The 17902-nt window shown below is 41.8% G+C and overlaps 1 protein-coding gene across 2 annotated transcripts in view; it reads right to left on the reverse strand.

Annotated features, from left to right (window-relative positions):
- Positions 1-2898: 2898 nt before the first annotated feature.
- LOC144505487 (nuclear factor NF-kappa-B p105 subunit-like) overlaps positions 2899-17902 on the reverse strand; it is a 51276-nt gene continuing 36272 nt past the window's right edge. The window contains exons 8-13 of one of the 2 annotated variants that reach the window (XM_078231603.1): positions 16826-16930; positions 13997-14088; positions 11443-11581; positions 8926-8997; positions 6511-6643; positions 2899-4060 (exon numbers count right to left, since the gene is read on the reverse strand). In XM_078231603.1, the coding sequence (XP_078087729.1) occupies positions 4042-4060; positions 6511-6643; positions 8926-8997; positions 11443-11581; positions 13997-14088; positions 16826-16930 (560 nt within the window). In that variant the 3' untranslated portion in view covers positions 2899-4041. Of the gene's footprint in view, positions 4061-6510; positions 6644-7678; positions 7808-8925; positions 8998-11442; positions 11582-13996; positions 14089-16825; positions 16931-17902 lie in introns of those variants that run through there. The other variant, XM_078231604.1, reaches the window with a different exon arrangement.

The raw sequence follows: 17902 nt of genomic DNA on the forward strand, positions 1-17902 counted from the left end.
TTCACCCATCTTCTTCTTCCAGGTTCCCCGAGGAGCACCATATGCACACCGATCTTAATGCAGACACCCAATCAGCACAGATGACAACAGCCCAGAACTCCCGACCTCAAGCAATCTGGCATATTCAGCCTTCCGGCAGCAGCAGGATTTCAGTTGCCCACCGCAGGCACCTGGTATCCTCCATTTATACTTTTTTAAAAATATAGAACAAAAACATCAATGTTCCCTATTTAAATGTGCTTAAAACTTAGTTAAACATACCTTCACCTGTGTTTACAAAGAATGTAATTAACATAGCACTAACAACCTCTGTGCACCTTAGAAAGATTTACTTTGTCGCCCTGTTCCCTCTTAAATAATTCTACTTTACCAGGTAAATTCACGTAGCTGATTGTCCACAATGTCATCCTGATCCAAGCCTGAATTTATGCTTTTTAACCTATGTTAAATGGTTTTGGGCACACATCATAGTAAAATTGGCAATATAATTCAGAAGGCATCACCTGTTAGTTTGAGTTCCTCCAGAATAAGTCTAGTTTAGTCCATATTTCCAAAGCTACTTCACTTCTTATTAGACTTGTTCAAACACTTCTGATATATGCATAAAAGCTGACTTAGATTCTACTTTTCAGGGCAGAAGTTATTCAGACCCTGGCCAGAATTCTCTGGTCTCATATGGTCCTCTCCCACTGTCAGCGAGAATGGAGAATCTGGCACTCAGCCAAATCTCCATTCGCTGCAGCGGGACTGGAAAATCCCAGCTGCAGGTGAGGTCGGAGAATCCCGGCCCCTATCCTTGTCTTTTCAGCAGTATTCCTACATTCAGTCAGATTAAACATCACCTGTTCTTCAACCAGACCTATAATCATAATCCAGGCAAGGACCAATCGCATTTTAGTTCTCAATTCTTTCATTGGTCATTCTGTAACAAAGGTAGTTATTTTAAGGCTGGATCTTTTCCCTATTGATGTTGCTTATTAAGTGCCAGGACATATCTCCAGTTTGGAACTTAGCAATTGCCTGATGAGAAAAATTAAGTCTATTTTATTCACCATCTACAATCTTGGTAGTTGCATGGTAAACGATCATGAAATTGTTGCCTAACGGTGATATTCAATATTAATATAACAGTCTCTGACACCAGGTGACAAAATGTCCAACGTGAAAAAGCTTCATACCCCACCCCTTCTACCTGTGAAAATAGGATCTACCAGAAATGGGGGTGGGACTTCATTCATGGTCCAATCTACCATTTTTTAAGTCTCCATGACTGTGTGAAAATCTGGCTTAGTAGGTGTGCTTTGTACTCACCCTGCCTGCCTGAAATTGGTCCAAGATTGAAATCTACCTGTTTCCTTCCAGTAGCCTTAGAGAGAAAATGCAGGAACATTGGTTGGTCACAAACCGGAACTAGCCGATTAGATTTTGTTCCATTTGTATGTTTGATCTTAATTAGCTTCATGTCATGTAGGCTGGAATTTTGTCTCCCCCCCCTTCCCCCTGCCACAGGAATCAGAGCGGGTGAGGGGCAGGCAATGGGAAGGTCCATTGACCTCCGGCAGAGCTTTAGGATTTCAGGATGAGCGTGGCTGTAAAATCCCACCCATTGTCTTTTCTCAGTGACTCAAATGTCATTTAATTTTTTGTTTTTAATCTATTTTTGAGATTTTGCTTTGTTGACATTCCACAGTTTCAGTTATTGAGCTCATTTACCCTATCACAAAACATGTATTGTATTTCCTCCCATTTATACTGATGGAGATTTATATTATTGTAGCCCTATATACTCTCAGAAGTTTCCCTGGGGTGTGAGTATGTGGTGTCTGCCAGCACCATCGAGGCCTTCCATGCCCCAATGGACACCATAGGGATTGGTATGCTTCATTGACCCCTTTAATCACATTTTGATTTTGTGTTTTAAGTTTCCTTTGTGATTTGTTTTTATTTGATGCAGTATCCCTTTGTATGATCCTATTTATGCTTGGCCCTGTCTGCTTCAGTCAATGCAAAAACTTCATTTTAAGTTATCTCTGCCGATGCAACTAACTCTGCTAACTTGACTACACGTAGAATCAGAAAGCTAAAGGTTAGCTAGAAATTGATTGCATTCCTGAAGGGTACACAATGCAGGCAAACAAGTTTTTCATAGCAGCAGCTGCAAAGATTGTTTTTCTAGACTGAGACAGCCTGTGGAAAACATTTCCAATAACGAGATAAGAATTGATATACAGGCTGGTATTTTACAATCTCGCTCGGGCAAGGCTTGCAAAATCCCGCCCGAGGCCAACGGAGAATTCTGTTCTGCGAGCCTCGCCTGATTCCGGGGTGGGCGTGCTAGTAAAGTTCCGGCCATAGTTTGGATTTTAGTGTGTGTGTTTTCAGTTTGTTTCCGAGATCCGTTCAGTGTGTTCAAGTAGAATACAGGGGCTGGCAGTAGAAGCCAGTCTCCAAGTTTGCTTTTTCTTTCCACTTCTGTCATGTTAATAATTGTTTTAAGTTCTGTTCAGTAAAAGAAAACCATTTAAAAACTGTATCAGTGCCGTCCCCTCATCTGTTCAAACGAATGAATGGACCCAACAAGGGGCTTCTATTTTAATTTGCCTCTCGGTTGGTTAATTAGCCTAACTGGTTCAACCCAAAATTGAATATACTCTTAGTATATGACTGAATATTGACTCTCTACATTGGACAAGTTCCATATTTTTGAGGGGTCTTTTTCTGCTTTGCTAACTGCCACTTTGTAACATACACTTATGAAAGTAGGTTGTGATTTTATGTTTCTAATGATCATTTAAAACGATTTAGCAGACAAAACATTGATCTGTTTATAAAATGTATTTCTCCTGCTTTGAAATAATGTCTTCATTTTCACAAAATAAACGTAAATGACAAGAATTTAGAAAATAAATAATTTATGAATATTGCTGAAAATCATTGCAAAATACAATACACATAGTAGTAATCTTAGCCTTAGATTGTCCAATTTCACAGCTAGCGACACTTGTACTTGCCCACAGACTTTATGTAGGCTTTTGCACTGGAACTTGCTTTGATTCAAAATTAGTTTGGTCAACACGTTCAACAAGACAGCTGGGATTTGTGTGACAAGGATAAGCAAGTGCATCTCCTTAACAAATCAGATTGAAGAATCATGAATGAGCAGTAGAGTCTGAACCAGCAAGTATCAGTTAAGAACACTGAATTCAATGTCAACATGTATACAAAACATAAAATAAAGAGATGGAAAGAAAAAAGAGAGAATGATAAAAGGACAGAAAGGAAAAGTGAAAGCAAATGTTTCATCTAAATTTTATTTATTTGAAGTCTCCAACAACAATTAAAAGCTGAAGGAATGGGACTCCACACATATAAAAGTTAATTTTCAAAGCCAGAGAGGATGTTTGACAGTAATTAAGAGTCATCACTTTATTGAGCATTTACTTACATGAAAGCAGACACACCCTTCGTATAGTACATTTAATGGATATCTAACACATAGGTACAGGAACCTCATGCAGAACTATATTATTCAATGCTAATTCTCTTGGCAAGATGCTGGTATAATTAAGTTTCTGCAGCACTCGGGCAACAGACAGCAACCTCCTGATTTCTGTGTTCAACAGTGCATGTATATCCGGTGCAAGTTGCTGTCTGATTTACCTTTTAATAATAGTGAGTGCTGATACCTGCATTTATTCTTCTACTGCAAATTTCAGGCTGATGTCGCAAAGTGAAATTTCAGCTCATCTTTAAAGAAATCTCCTCCAGGCTTATGTTTCCTGCTTAGCTTGCCTAGAAACTAAGATATGTTCTGCATTTTTAATTCAATACGTTTATTTGAATGATAATATTATTCTGCATAGATTAGACAAATACACTTTTTCACAACACATCATTGTATATAAGGTTGAAAATAGATAATTGGCAGATAATTTCAGAAAAAAAGTTTAATAGAATTTATATATAAAAATAAATTGAAAAAAGTCTGTACAAGAATGCAGAAGGTTCTGGCACTTCCTTTGCTTTAGACAGTTCCCATGTTCAATACCCAAAACATGCTCTAAGAAATAAAAAAAATAATTACAACACTCATAGTAAGAAAGATAACATAAAAATCATGGTCAGAGTCTCATCAAATATAAAACTAATCTGAACACACTTACAAATAATATATATTTACAGGATAAATGTTCAGGATTAATTTAGTTAAATAAAGCATTTTCTCTGTGAAAGTATGTTACATTTACAATTGAAACAGTTAGGAAAAACTTTCTGTAACTAAATGTGCAGAGTAATTGTAATTAACTATATCAACGTCACAGTTGAAATCACTTTGCAATTTATTTAACACTTGCAACAATAAGTGCAAAGTTGTTCTGGATTTGCAATGAGAATAAACTTGTGGGCTGTAAAATTGACATCAAGACCCAAAATGTTTCTGAAGCAGTGGGATGGCTCCAATGTTAGATTGTGCTCTGACTCCAAATTGCTTTGACAATATAACTGAAGCATCATTGAGAAGTGAAATAACTGTGGACTGATGCTACAATTTTAGTGTCAATGTATCCTAAAACATCTTCCATGCTAATGAGATATTTGTACAAGTTACTATCCTTTCTCTTTGCAAAAATTGCATGAACATTATCTAAAACTTGGTAAGTTGGATGCTTTGCAATTAATTTGTTGTCCATAGTGGAGCAGAGGAAATTTGTCATTTTCAGGGTGCAATATTTTCATTTCTTGACAGTTAACATAAAATGTAGGACTGTATGCATTTTTCTGATGTCTTTCGAATACTCTTCCAACTCAGGCCTAATGACCATGTACTATGCTAAACTAAGTAAACATGCGACCATTAAAATAATGCAAGATACATTAAACTATGACAGCTGAGTGCAGATTAAAATCAGGCTCTGATGTGCAAGATGTAAATTTAATATTCCTACCTATTATTTAAAGTATTTTGCAAGAAATTTTAAGCAGTTTGAAATCAAAGTTGTGTGCAGTGCCATAATCAGAGACACAAAAACACAATTGGGCCACTAGTCCCAGCATTCCTGGAGAAATTTAGACTAGTAATTAACCTGACAGACTTGCAGTGTGATTTTCAATGATTGCCCATGTCTGGACTAAGAGCTTAACCTGTCCGAATTTGAAATAGTGATCGCACCCTTTTAAAGTATCTTTCTCCAAGTTACAATAATGAATCATAAAATAAAATTTTTAATTACACAAAACTTTATCGATACATAGGGATATATTATCTTGTTATGCAACCAGGGAATATCCTTGAATTATGAAACATATCGCGGGCAATTCTCCCAAAAACGTTCTAAGTGCTGAATTCGCGGGAAAACTGGTGTAAATCACGATTGTATTTTCAGTGGGAGTTCACACTAGAATCTCCCACATTCTGTGCACTGCAGAGGTCACAATCGTCAATACAATTAAAAGTTCAGAGGCTGGGTCTATTCACGCCAGAGTCTGACAGTTCCGGGCTTCTGCACATGCGCAGTGGCCCCAAAATGTCAGCCTGCATTTTGCTGATCAGCCTAATCACTGGCCAGCCCAGGATCCCCACAATGTGCCTCCCCGGGCCCGCCCCATGGCTCGATCGCAGCCCCCCCGTCCATTCCTGGGCCAGCCAGCATCACCCCATCCAGGAGCACCCTGATCTCCAGCCCTCCCCCCTCATCCCCCCAGCAGTGACAATCCTCCCCACCTTGGCAGACACCCCAAACCCCCGGCTGACACCCCCCACGGCAGACCCCCCCACGGGAGGCAGAACCCCCCGGCGGACCCTCCCCCACACCCCAGCCCACCCCGATCCTGTCCCAACTGGATCCCAATACAAAGTGGCAGCGGGACCCCCACCCCCACTGATCGCCCATAGGCCCTGCCCCAGCTGGTCCTGCCCAAACAAGCCCTGCCCTTTAGGCCCCGCCCCCATGGCACTGCCCCATGCCCAATGGGCAGTGCCAATGTGCTCCCTGGGCATGGGCACTTTGCACCTTGGGCAGTGCCAGGGGGCACAGGCTGGCACTGCCAGGGTGCCCATGTCCAGAGGGCACCACCCCCCTGCTGCCCGACCCCCTTGGTGGCCCCAATTACCCCCCTTCACTCCAGCAGGCTAGTTTCCTGAAAGTGGGGAGCTACTCTATACCCCACCGGAGTGAAATTGCACTGGTGGGGTGAGAGATGCTATCAGGCCCAGAGAATTCAGTCCTGGGCCCGATAATCACACTTAACTTACATTCAAATAAGAGTAAAATAACTTACCTGCTGTTCCCACCGGTTTCCAGTGTGCATTCCCGACTGCGTCGGATATTCGTCACTGGGAGATGTGCGCGCGTTGGGAATGCACGATTCTCCCAACCCTACGCGCCAAACAATTAGCATGTCACGATGGGAGAATCACTCCCATAGTGTTATTACATATTTCACTGATCGGATTTGACTGAGCTAAATCATTACTGCCTAGAAAGCTCTCCGATCTGACACAGTACTTACACGTTATTCCTGGTTTCCTGTGTTGTTACCATGTGATTGTAAATAGCCAATGGCTTTTTTATTTCCCCATAACCTTGCAGTTCAGCAGCGGGAAAATATGCCATGATATCATTATCTACAGGAAACTGTGAACCTGCAGGTAAAAGATACAAATATAACCTCAATTCATATCTGCACTGATAAAGGAATCACCGTCGCCGGCAATAATTGTGACAAATAGTGAAATACTTAAAAATTAAAGGAAATAAAAATGCTGGTCTAGCAAGCGATACCCATGTCCCATTAAAGAATAAAAAAAGCATCTCCAACAACAATGAGTGCATATATGTTAGGAAATTGTGTGGCAACTCATAAAAAACCACTTGAAATACTGGAGAAGACTATCATTAAGATATTCACACATGGAGAATTCTCTCTCTCTCTTACATCATGTTTTTCCATCTCTTTTTTTCCCCATTTTCCCCAAAAGCCACACAAGCTTTCGGAGCACCAAGCCCCTTCTTCAGGTGAGTGAAGAAGGGGCTTGGAGCTCCGAAAGCTTGTGTGGCTTTTGCTACCAAATAAACCTGTTGGACTTTAACCTGGTGTTGTTAAACTTCTTACTGAGCTTTGCATCGGCCAGCTTTGCATGAATCTCCGCAAATACCTGTGTCCATAAGCTCTGAGCTCACCTCAACACCAATATTGGGCAGCATCTATTCTGGTGCATTTCATATCAATTGACTACTTTTGAAGTGTTGTCACTGGTACAATTTAGGTGAGAAGAGGGTTGCAATACAACCATACCATTAAGAAATTCAAGTTAATTTCACCCCTGATTATTGGAAAAGAAAACCAGCCAAAGTTCTCAACCCTCTGAGCTAAATTGGAAAACGTGTGTGTGTATGTTGAATAAAGACCATTGTGAGACAGCTAAGTTTTATCCTACTGATGATAAAAGTGCTGATGCAATAGTAATCCTGCTCAGTGCGAGGGGTACCACAGGTTCAGACATTTGGTATATGTGCTTGGCTGAGGAGCCAATGGTGCAAAACTACCTTCTGTGGGATTATGACTGAACGCCTCTAAGTCAGAATGCAGCCTAAAAGAGCTCCATTAAGTAGCAGAGTGCAGGAGTGCGTAAAGAGAGAGTGGGTGATGAAAAAGCAAAGAAGGGATGCGCAAATGTTATTGTGATTCGAGAAAGTTGGCAGGATTCTCCGGTCTCGTCTGTGGCAGGGCCAGGTGTGAGCGACAACGAAAAATTTGAATTCCAGCCAAAACTTCATTCACTTTCAGCGGCACCGGAAAGTCCCAGCTGTGAAAGAGGAGAGAGAGAGGCTATAGACTGGGAGATTGTGAATATGTATAGCAAAAACTACCTAGAATTTTCATAAATAGCAAAATCCAGAGAAATCAGACATTTTCAAGAATAAAGCATCAAGTGAAATTAGAACAGGGCCATTGTCTTTACTGCACAAATGGGGACATCCGGCCCATTGAGCCCATGGTCAAGCCAAATAGAAAACAAGGCAGAATGTGTAGAAATTCAGAATAAATGCAAATTGAAGGATATCAAGAAAGTGATGAAGAAGTGCTATCTAAATGATAAGTGTAGAGAAAAAAATGTGCAAACAACTTACGCTAATGATAATTAAGAATAGACCCAAATTCACAATAGCGTCTGTTTTAGTTGGAGAGAATGGCTAGAGTCATGAGGTGCCAGGCCCCAAAGTAGTCAAATTGCCAATAGCGTGAAAAATGTTGGAAGGATCTACCAATTAATTAATTATTGTAGCTCAACAGCAAAGTGGAATGAGAGAAACATCCTGGGGTCACCAAGGTTTCGATAAATACACGTATCCAAACATGTGCCCACACCAAGTTACTGAGACTTTAATGAGTGAAACATTTTAAAACTTTAGCTTTAAAATAAAAAAGTACCTGCATGAAATATTTAAATAAGAGTTAAGATTAAACTGTAGCTACCTTTGTGTACATGAGTTATTGCTAAGTTTGTGTTCAGAATACTACCAGAAAGGCCAAAACACAAATGCTTCAGCGACTTTCTTACTGGTACACCCTACCGGATTGGATGGTTCACTTTCACCTCTGTCCATCATTCAATGGTGTAAAGGCTAATTTTTGTGGACAACAGTTGCTGTCGTCTAGATCAGCTAACTTGGCTCAGATCAAAGATTGTAGCTGATCGTCTGGTGCTTATATATCCGTACTGCATTGGCACATACACAAATCCATTATGGAAGTTGAGTGGTCATAGTTTTGTTTAGGTATTAGAAAATCATAAATAAAATTGTGCAACATGTATAAATATTTAAATACAAGAATGATAAACACTTTCAATAATGGAAGATGAAGAATATTTCTGTTCATGTGCAATCCATGCTATTATACAGGTAAAACCAATGGACTCACCTGAAGCATTGTCACCTTTGTCTGGATAGGAGGGTGCTTTGAAAATTCCAGGTCTTTTTAAAACTGTCATTCCTGAAAGTCGGTTAAAACATCACTCATGTTACTAACACGCCATACCTATACAAATATTATATTCTGAATAATAATGGGATAATCTTTTCCACTTATCTATGTTCTTTAAAGTATTTTGTTAGGTTTTGTTTATTCTTATCAGCTTGCTCACCACAGGCACTAAGACTAAATATATTCAAGCATATCTGAGCAGGATCCTGGATTATGTCCAATGACTACATTGTAGCACCAACTCACCCACTCTCCCCCCTCTCTATATTTCCATAGAAACTACACATTAGTGTCACAAGGGGGAAAAGAAATCCGACTTAAACGCATGAATTTTATTACTAATATAACAGGGACTGAAAAATGACAAAGGATTGTCCTGGGTCCCTTGCTCTATTTTCAATAGGATGTTGGAATGGCCACGTTTAGATACTTCCACTATTTCCCTAAGGCTCCAGCAGAGACCTGCTGCAGAAATGAAGGCTAATAAAGTTCAAATTATCTCAATTTTAAAAATGAAATTGATGCACTATTCGAGATATTAAATCAAGTCCTTCTCAACTTGTACTGTTCACATTCTCATTCTCTGTGTGAGAGAGTCAGTAGTGAGACGATTTTAGCTCTACAACTAAAAACATGAGCTTCCACCTTGACCTTCCACCTTAACTATTTTTCATACATTGTTAGCATTTATTTTTTTTAAACAAATTATAAACCCATTGCTCATGAATAAGAGCCTGAGTTCAAAGACGGATAACCTTTGGTATCCACTGCCAACATTTCCAATTAGCACAGATAACCTCACAATTCCTTCTTGCTTGAATTACCAGTGATAGAAGCACAGTTCTGCATTTCCTTCATTGCTCAGAATAATTTTAAAACCCAGTTTGAACCAAGTCAGCTGCACTCAATGCATGCAGAAGCATACATATATGTATCTCTTTTGTATGCAGGTTTCTGGTGATAGTAATTGGTCTTTCGGTCACATGAATCATCCATCCACCTTTTATTTAATGCCATTAAATTTTTAACAATCTCAACTTGCTAGCTTTATAATTTTTACAGGGTATTGGAAATAAAAAAACTAATTTGAAGGATATTGCGGATTTCAGTTGCGGTAAAAACAAGCTTTTTCTTTCCACAAGCAAATAATTTTTGACACCAAGACAGCTAGGAAACAATCAATCTTAAGCATCAATGCTGACATGTAGTGTGAAGCCATCAGAAATTATTTCCCTTTAATATTTCTCTTAGAGTAATTTGAGTAACTGAGTAATAGGAGAAATTTGTTTCCTACATGTGAATACCTGTTCAACTCAGTCTTCAGAGCAAGAAACTAAGGGCCACATTTTTCTGGCGGGGAGGGGGGGGGGGGGGGGTTAGGAATTGGGAGGCAGGTTTGTTTCTGGGTTGTGAACCCATAGGAAGCAGACACTTATCAGTATTTTCTTAGAGGGCTTTATAAATAGGATCGGGGATGGGTTTGCCCATTAATTTGGAGGTGAGGTTGGGTTTGTGGTAGCAGGGCTAGAGGTGGGTCCCTGGAAATGCAAGCCATGTTCTGACTCACTTTGACAGCCATTGCTGTGGGTGCTGTTTGGACAGTAACTTGCATGTTTGAAAAAAATCCATCCCTGTAAAAATTTAGAAAAGTAAATGGCAAGCTTCTAATGAGCTCCTTAGATGTCTTTACTGGCTGTGGGTGAGTTTGCTAGTCCAGCCTCCTCCGCTTTCCCTGCTTCACTAAACTTCACATGGTTTGTGAACAAATCCATCATGTACTATGTCAAATCTATGTTTTTTAGTTGCTCACCTCTGTTCAAATTCATTTGCAGTAGCTTAATTCTGATCTGATATTTCTCTGCAAGTTTGCACCACATAAAACTATACTTCCTCCAGATCAATAAAGGGGAGATATTATGACTGTTGGTTGAAGAGCTGAGGCTCATTTCCACCAGGAGAATTGCTTTGCTTGTACCGGTCAAAGTTACTACTACCTGGAATTTCTATGCTGTTGGATAAAGTGGCTAGTTAGTGTAGACTCACCAAATCACAAACTCAGGTTCCATTTCCAAGTCTGCCTCTAACCCAAACACTTTACATTTCTTCAAACAAGATTGCTTAGTAAAAGGCTAATCCATTAGCTATTTCACTGTGGTGAAATGCTCTATCTTGTAGTGAAGTGTGAAACTTGTGATAACTGATTATTAATGAAAGCCATAGAGAGCCCATCTACGACAACCAAAGGAGGGTTAATAGAGTAACTCATAAAAGGTTGAAAGTCAATAGTTTAATGTAGAAGCTAGAGTTAAATTTTATATGCTTTACAAATTATTTGCAGGCAGCAATTCACAAATAAAAATGAGATAGAATGTCAAATTCTATATACAATTTGTCAGTCATTTAAAAACTGTAATTAACAATAGAAACACAGGACCATAGCCTAAGAATACTCACTCTTTGTATGTGGGTAATATATAAATGGTTTAGGTTGACTCAGTTCACCATCAGAGCGTCTCCGTAACTGGACAAACACTGAGACAGGTTTTGCAATGTGAATGTCAAAATACTTTGGTGTCTTGAAAACAATGGCAAACTGAAAAACATACAGAATTTTATAATTTACTATACACTTTTGAAACAATCTGAATATAAACCCACATGACTATGAATAGAATCAAAAGCAAGAACACATTGCATTGAAAGGGCACTGAATCCAATGTGCCTATAAATTTAGTTTTGTTACTAAAGGTATTAATATGTTCAATACCTATTATTGGTTTTAAGTGAAATGATTTCTAGACCATAGCACATTCCTAAAAATTGAACAACTGTTGGTCCAGTACATCACTGAGAAATCTATAGCCAACAATATGCAACAAGCTATATTGGTCTTGCATTGATTAGAGGGAGAAGAAATAAAATCTAGGGATTTCTGCAAAACAAAGGAAATTAATATTAATGATACAAGTACTTGGAAAAGGATGAAGATCATATTGGGACCACTATTACTAAGAATGTTTTTGAATTATTGTAGGGATGAGGAATTACAATTAATTGGATAGATTGCATTTCTTACAGCAGAGAAGGTTAAGAGGAGATTTCATCAAGGTGTTTAAAATCGTGAGTGATTTATGTGGAGCAAATATGGAAAAATTGTTCCCAATGGCTGAAGGGTTAATAACCTGAAGTAACAGATTTCAGGTGATTGGCAAAAGTATTTGAGAGGATGTAAGCCAAAGCTTTTTATGTATAATAAGCATTTAGGATTTGTATTGCATGGCCTGATAGGGTGATGGATACAGATTCAATAATAGCCTTGAAAAGGAAATTGAATAAATCCTTGAAGTAGAAAAAAGATCGCAGGAATATGGGGAGAGAACCAGGAAGTGGGACTAACTGGAATGCTCTTTGAAAGGGCCTGTGCAAACTCAGCAAAGGCTGATTGGCTTCCTTGGTGCTTTACTATTCTATAATTCTGTGATACTAAGGCCTGGATTTTCCCCACAATGGAGAGGCTCTCGGTAATGGCGAAAATCCTGGCAATGGATGAAATTGTAAGTCTTTCCCAAACCCTGCATTTCTCATCTTCGCTGGAGCGGATCTGGAGTTGGACCGGAGTTTGTGCCTGCACAAATCGTGGAGACAGCTGGCCATTCAAATCACCAGCTGCCTCCATTGAAGTGGGATCTTTGGACCCTAGCTACATGAATTCCAGAGTGCAGGGAGCAGACCAGGTAAGAGGAGGTCGGAACTTGGTGGGTTCTTTGGAGAGATAAGGTACCTCTTGGGAGAGGCAAGGCACCCTTTGGGATTGCTAGAATTAAACATGATTATGCACTTTTAATGCATAACCTCATTGGAACTGTCCAGCTGTGCAGGCAGTATCAAAGATAGGGCTCAATGGCTCTGTACATACTGGATACTTGGTGAGGGGGTATGGAGATTGAGGGGTATGTAGGCTGGTTGAGTGGGAATGAGGAGGTGAATGGGTCAGGAGGAATGGGTGTTATGGGGAGTGAAATCAGCATGGAGATGAGGGTGGGAGAAGGAGGAGGGGTTGGAGCATTAGGGGCCTCGTCCTCATATTCATGTGCAGAACTGGGCTAACATCCTGGCTACTGGAGGCAGGCCCTCAAACTTGCTTGCCTCAGCATCCACCCACCTCCGTTTCCATCTTCACCTTGCTTCAGGAGGTGGTACCCCACCCCAGCCCTGAATCTGCGGGTGAAAATTTGGTGGGCGAGCATGACCATTCGAGAGGTGGGATTGTGACATTGGGAATGGTCAGACTCTTGATTCCTTCGTCAAAGGAGAAATCCAGCCCAAGATGCCCACAATTTGTTGTGTGTTAAAATAAATGGTCAGAAAATTGCAAGGAACTTGCATTCAAACTTTGAGATAAATTCGTCCCCTGCACCAAGCACTTGTGTTTAGATGCTGAAGAGGAAGATCAGTCTATGACTTTACGCCAAGTGAAAATGATTCATCAGAGACAAGTTGTTTAAACATTGTTAAAGTATTTTGACTTTATTCTTTCAAAGGCACACGGGGAACTTATGTGAGGAATTTTAATCAAGTAAAATCTGCTTTACTCAAGATTTTACTTTGTTTTATTTCTTAAAAAAAGCTGGTTTGTAGTTTATTGCCTGCAATATACATTCTGCCAAGAGCATTACTTGTCAATCAGAGAGACTAGGTGAATGTGAGGTATCTTTTATTAAATCCAGTGAGGTTATCAGCAACATAGGTTTTAATTGTTTGTCTCAAACATGGTACCACTGAGACTACTTCACATATAAATTCATATTTCAGTTGCTTGGGAACTTGGACTTGCCTGTGGAACTGATTCTTTCTATTGGACGCAAAAAAAAATGATTAGGGGGCTCTTGTGATCAACATCAAATTTAAAATCCATGCCATCAAATTGAAACCATTTCATTTCATCTTTGTATTAATTTGAAATAGTGTCAATTCTTTTGCCAGCTGTGAAATATTTTTAGATAGCTACCTGTCTGTGAACATCTGCAGCACCAAATTTTCCAAATGCCTCCCAAATGTGACCACTCTCATCTTCTTGATAGAAACGTACCTGAATGTCATCTGAGGAAGAAACCACAACAATCCAAACTTTGATAATTATAAATTCCTTTATTGTGTACTAATAAAACGACATTGGGCCCGGGATTTCCGAGCAGGCACAATGATGGTCGGGTTGCCACTGCACTCGTAAATCCCCCTGACTCAATACTGTGGCACCTTTCCTCTGGGACCTTACAATCCCAGCCTTGACATGAATGCACAGTAACCCTTGGAGAACTTCATCAGAGTGGAGTAGAGTTGGAGGAAGACAGGACATACCCCCTTTTTTAAGGCAGAAGCTGCCGTAATGTAAGCTTAGAGGTCCAGCCCTAAAGTTAGTAAATGAGTGAGTGGGTGTGTGAATGGATAGGTGGGCACAGTGGATGAAGTGGGTAAGTGGTAGATGCCCAACTTTACCGCGATTTTGCGCCCTAAAATCGGGCCCATAGTTAGGGAGTAAAGAAAGATCAACTTAATGCAAGGTAGGTCTATTCAAAAGTCTGATGACAGCAGGGAAGAAGCTGTTTTTGAGTCAGTTGATACGTGATTCAGACTTTTGTATCTTCTTTCCGACAGAAGGAGGTGGAAGAGAGAATGTCTGGGGTGTAAGGGGCCCTTAATTATGCTGGCTGCTTTGCCGAGGCAGCGGGAAGTGTAGACAGAGTCAATGGATGGGAGGCTAGTTTGTGTGATGGATTGGGCTACATTCATGACCTTTTGCAGTTACTTATCTCCAGCTGTGCATCTAGTTCCTGACAATCCGGAGACTGAAAGATTTGGCCCAATGATTTGTTTCAGCTTACATGCAGTACATAAAAAATTAAGATATAACCTGTCAAACAATCAATATCTAATTAGTTTTAAAGGCATTTGAAAGAAGCCTAGGGTGGAATTTCCATAATTTGTCAGTGTGTCAGACTCTGACTGAAAACCAGCATGTATCTCTCCAGATGCACAGTGAGTTTACAAACCTGGGGGGGAGGAACTAAGTGCTCAACAGACGGGAATACGGGAGTTTTTCCCACCTGTTTTTTGGGAGAGCTGATTGGGATGAATCTCTGGAACAGATTCCACTGGGGGAATTCACATCGGTGGAGGGTGGGACCTCAATCTGCCTGAGAGGCCAACATCACTGCGCTGAGCGGGCCACTGCGTGTGCACTGATCTGTCAGTGGGGAGATGGGTGCACATGCACTGGGCCCCCCATCGTTGGCATCCCGAGTACCAGCTTTCGTGACCCCCTTCCCCGATCGCCGGCCTCCATGACCCCCCCCACCCCCGATCAACAGCCTCCATGACCCCCGACCCCCCCTGTCCATAGCAAACTCCGATTGCCCCATCTCTCCCAAACCCCACCGATCCCTAATGCAGTACGCAACGGGTAACCCCCACCACCACTGTTTGGCCCTGCACCCCCCTGAGTGGGCCCTGTCCCCCTCTGGTCTTGCACCCTTGGCACTGTCTGGTACCCGGTGGGCAGTGCCATGTGCCCAGTGGGCAGTGCCAGGGTGCCAGGCCGATACTACCAGGATGTCAGGCTGGCACTGCTCAAGGGGCACCCCTCCCCGCCTCTGACCTCCCAGGGGGGCCTCAATGGCCTCTGTCCCCACCAATGGGGTGATCATGCCTGGTCCCCGTTGATGGGGACAGCCTTTAATCCCCGTTGGTGGGAACCACTCCTGGTGGGATGAGTAACATTAGCGAGCCTGGATGATACCGTCCTGTGCTCGTTAATGATATGGAAATGTCTATTTCCATATTCTAATCAGTCTCGCACTGATTTCCAGCACAGGGCTGATTGCACTTAAAAGAAGGGCCTGGGAGAGTCACAATAAATCCCACTACAGGCTTCCACTGATACATCCCGGTCCACTGCACTACTCGAGCAGCGCAGTTGGCCAGGAGAATCGCGCCCCAGATGTTTAACCACTCTGACAAATAAAATCTAAGGTGTGGTTTACACGGTTTCTCTGGCAGGCGAGGCCTGCTCCACAGCACTGAAGTTGAACTCCCATCAACTCTCATGGACACGGAGGACTCTCCAAGCATCAGGGCACCACCCTCTCCCACACCACCACCATCACCACAGAGGTATCGGGGCTCTCACTCCCCACCACCATGAAGGTATTGGGCTCTCCCCCCACTCCCCCAACCACACAAAGCACCGGGGCCTTTACCCCTCCCCAAGCTACCAACCGCACAGGGTATCCCTTCATTGGTAAGTTTCCCCCTCCTCTTCACGGGCAAGTTCCCGCCATTCAAAGGGATCAGCCCTCCCCACCACACATAAGAGGAAGCCCACAGAATGGGGCTCTGCATGGGGCCTGCCCCGGGCACTGCTCTCTGGCACAGATTGTCACTGTAGGTTGTCACTGCCAGGTTGGCATTGCCAACTTGTGATAGGGAACAATGTCCAGGGCTATGCTTACCTTGACACCTTGGTGGGTTCCCCGCGACTGAATCCCGTCGTTCTGAAGCTGTTGTAAACCTCGCCGATGTGACATCTCATTGGTTTGAATATTTAGGGAGGGGTGGATCATGTGGGGGGGGGGGGGGGGCGTTAATAACATTAAAATGTATTAAAATCCATTTGTCATAGGGAAAATTGGGAAATGAGATCTCGTCGGCAAGAATTTTGTTTCCCAACTTTTGCGAGATTTCGAGCCTGCGTTGTCTTTTATACTCACAGTGCACACGGGTGCAGAATCTCCCTCCTAGAGATAATTTGAAATGTTAATTAAATTGTGAGATAGATTACCTTTTTGGACTTTATCACACAGCAGAAAGATTTCGTCCCCACCCATCACACTCCCAGCTGTTTTGGCCATTCTTACTATTCGCAGACTTGATGCATTTGGTGCTTCTGTGAAAGGAAATTCAACATTAAATACTCATTCTACACAAACTGCCACCAGCTTCTTTCAAAATACAGAAGAGTAACATACCAATAAAAATGACTAAATGACTGAAAATTTAATTTCAGTGTTTGGAGGAGGGCAGGATTTGGAGAGGAACACAGGTTTGCCAGGTTTCTGGCTCAAGTATTGGTTAGGAGCAAGGTTGAGGGATCCAACTCTGTACCAATGCCATCTCCGTCTATTCAAAGGAATGAATGAACCCTACAAGCAGCCTCAACAGAAACCTTTATGGGCTCCTGATGTGAGTTCTTTTGCAAGCCTAATACTGGTCCCAAATTGCTTCTCAGCAAAGGGGAAAATAAAAATAGTAAGAAGTTTAACAACACCAGGTTAAAGTCCAACAGGTTTATTTGGTAGCAAAAGCCACACAAGCTTTCGAGGCTCTGAGCCCCTTCTTCAGGTGAGTGGGAATTCTGTTCACAAACAGAACTTATAAAGACACAGACTCAATTTACATGAATAATGGTTGGAATGCGAATACTTACAACTGATCCAGGATGAGGAGGATCGCAACAGACACCTCCAGACGCTGAAAGATGCCCTCATAAGAACAGGATATGGCGCTAGACTCATTGATCAACAGTCCCAACGCGCCACAGCGAAAAACCGCACCGACCTCCTCAGAAGACAAACACGGGACACAGTGGACAGAGTACCCTTCGTTGTCCAGTACTTCCCCGGAGTGGAGAAGCTACGGCATCTCCTCCGGAGCCTTCAACATGTCATTGATGAAGACGAACATCTCGCCAAGGCCATCCCCACACCCCCACTTCTTGCCTTCAAACAACCGCACAACCTCAAACAGACCATTGTCCGCAGCAAACTACCCAGCCTTCAGGAGAACAGTGACCAAGACACCACACAACCCTGCCACAGCAACCTCTGCAAGACGTGCCGGATCATCGACACAGATGCCA

Source organism: Mustelus asterias, chromosome 16 (assembly GCF_964213995.1).
Source record: "Mustelus asterias chromosome 16, sMusAst1.hap1.1, whole genome shotgun sequence".
In the NCBI taxonomy this organism is placed as follows: domain Eukaryota; kingdom Metazoa; phylum Chordata; class Chondrichthyes; order Carcharhiniformes; family Triakidae; genus Mustelus; species Mustelus asterias.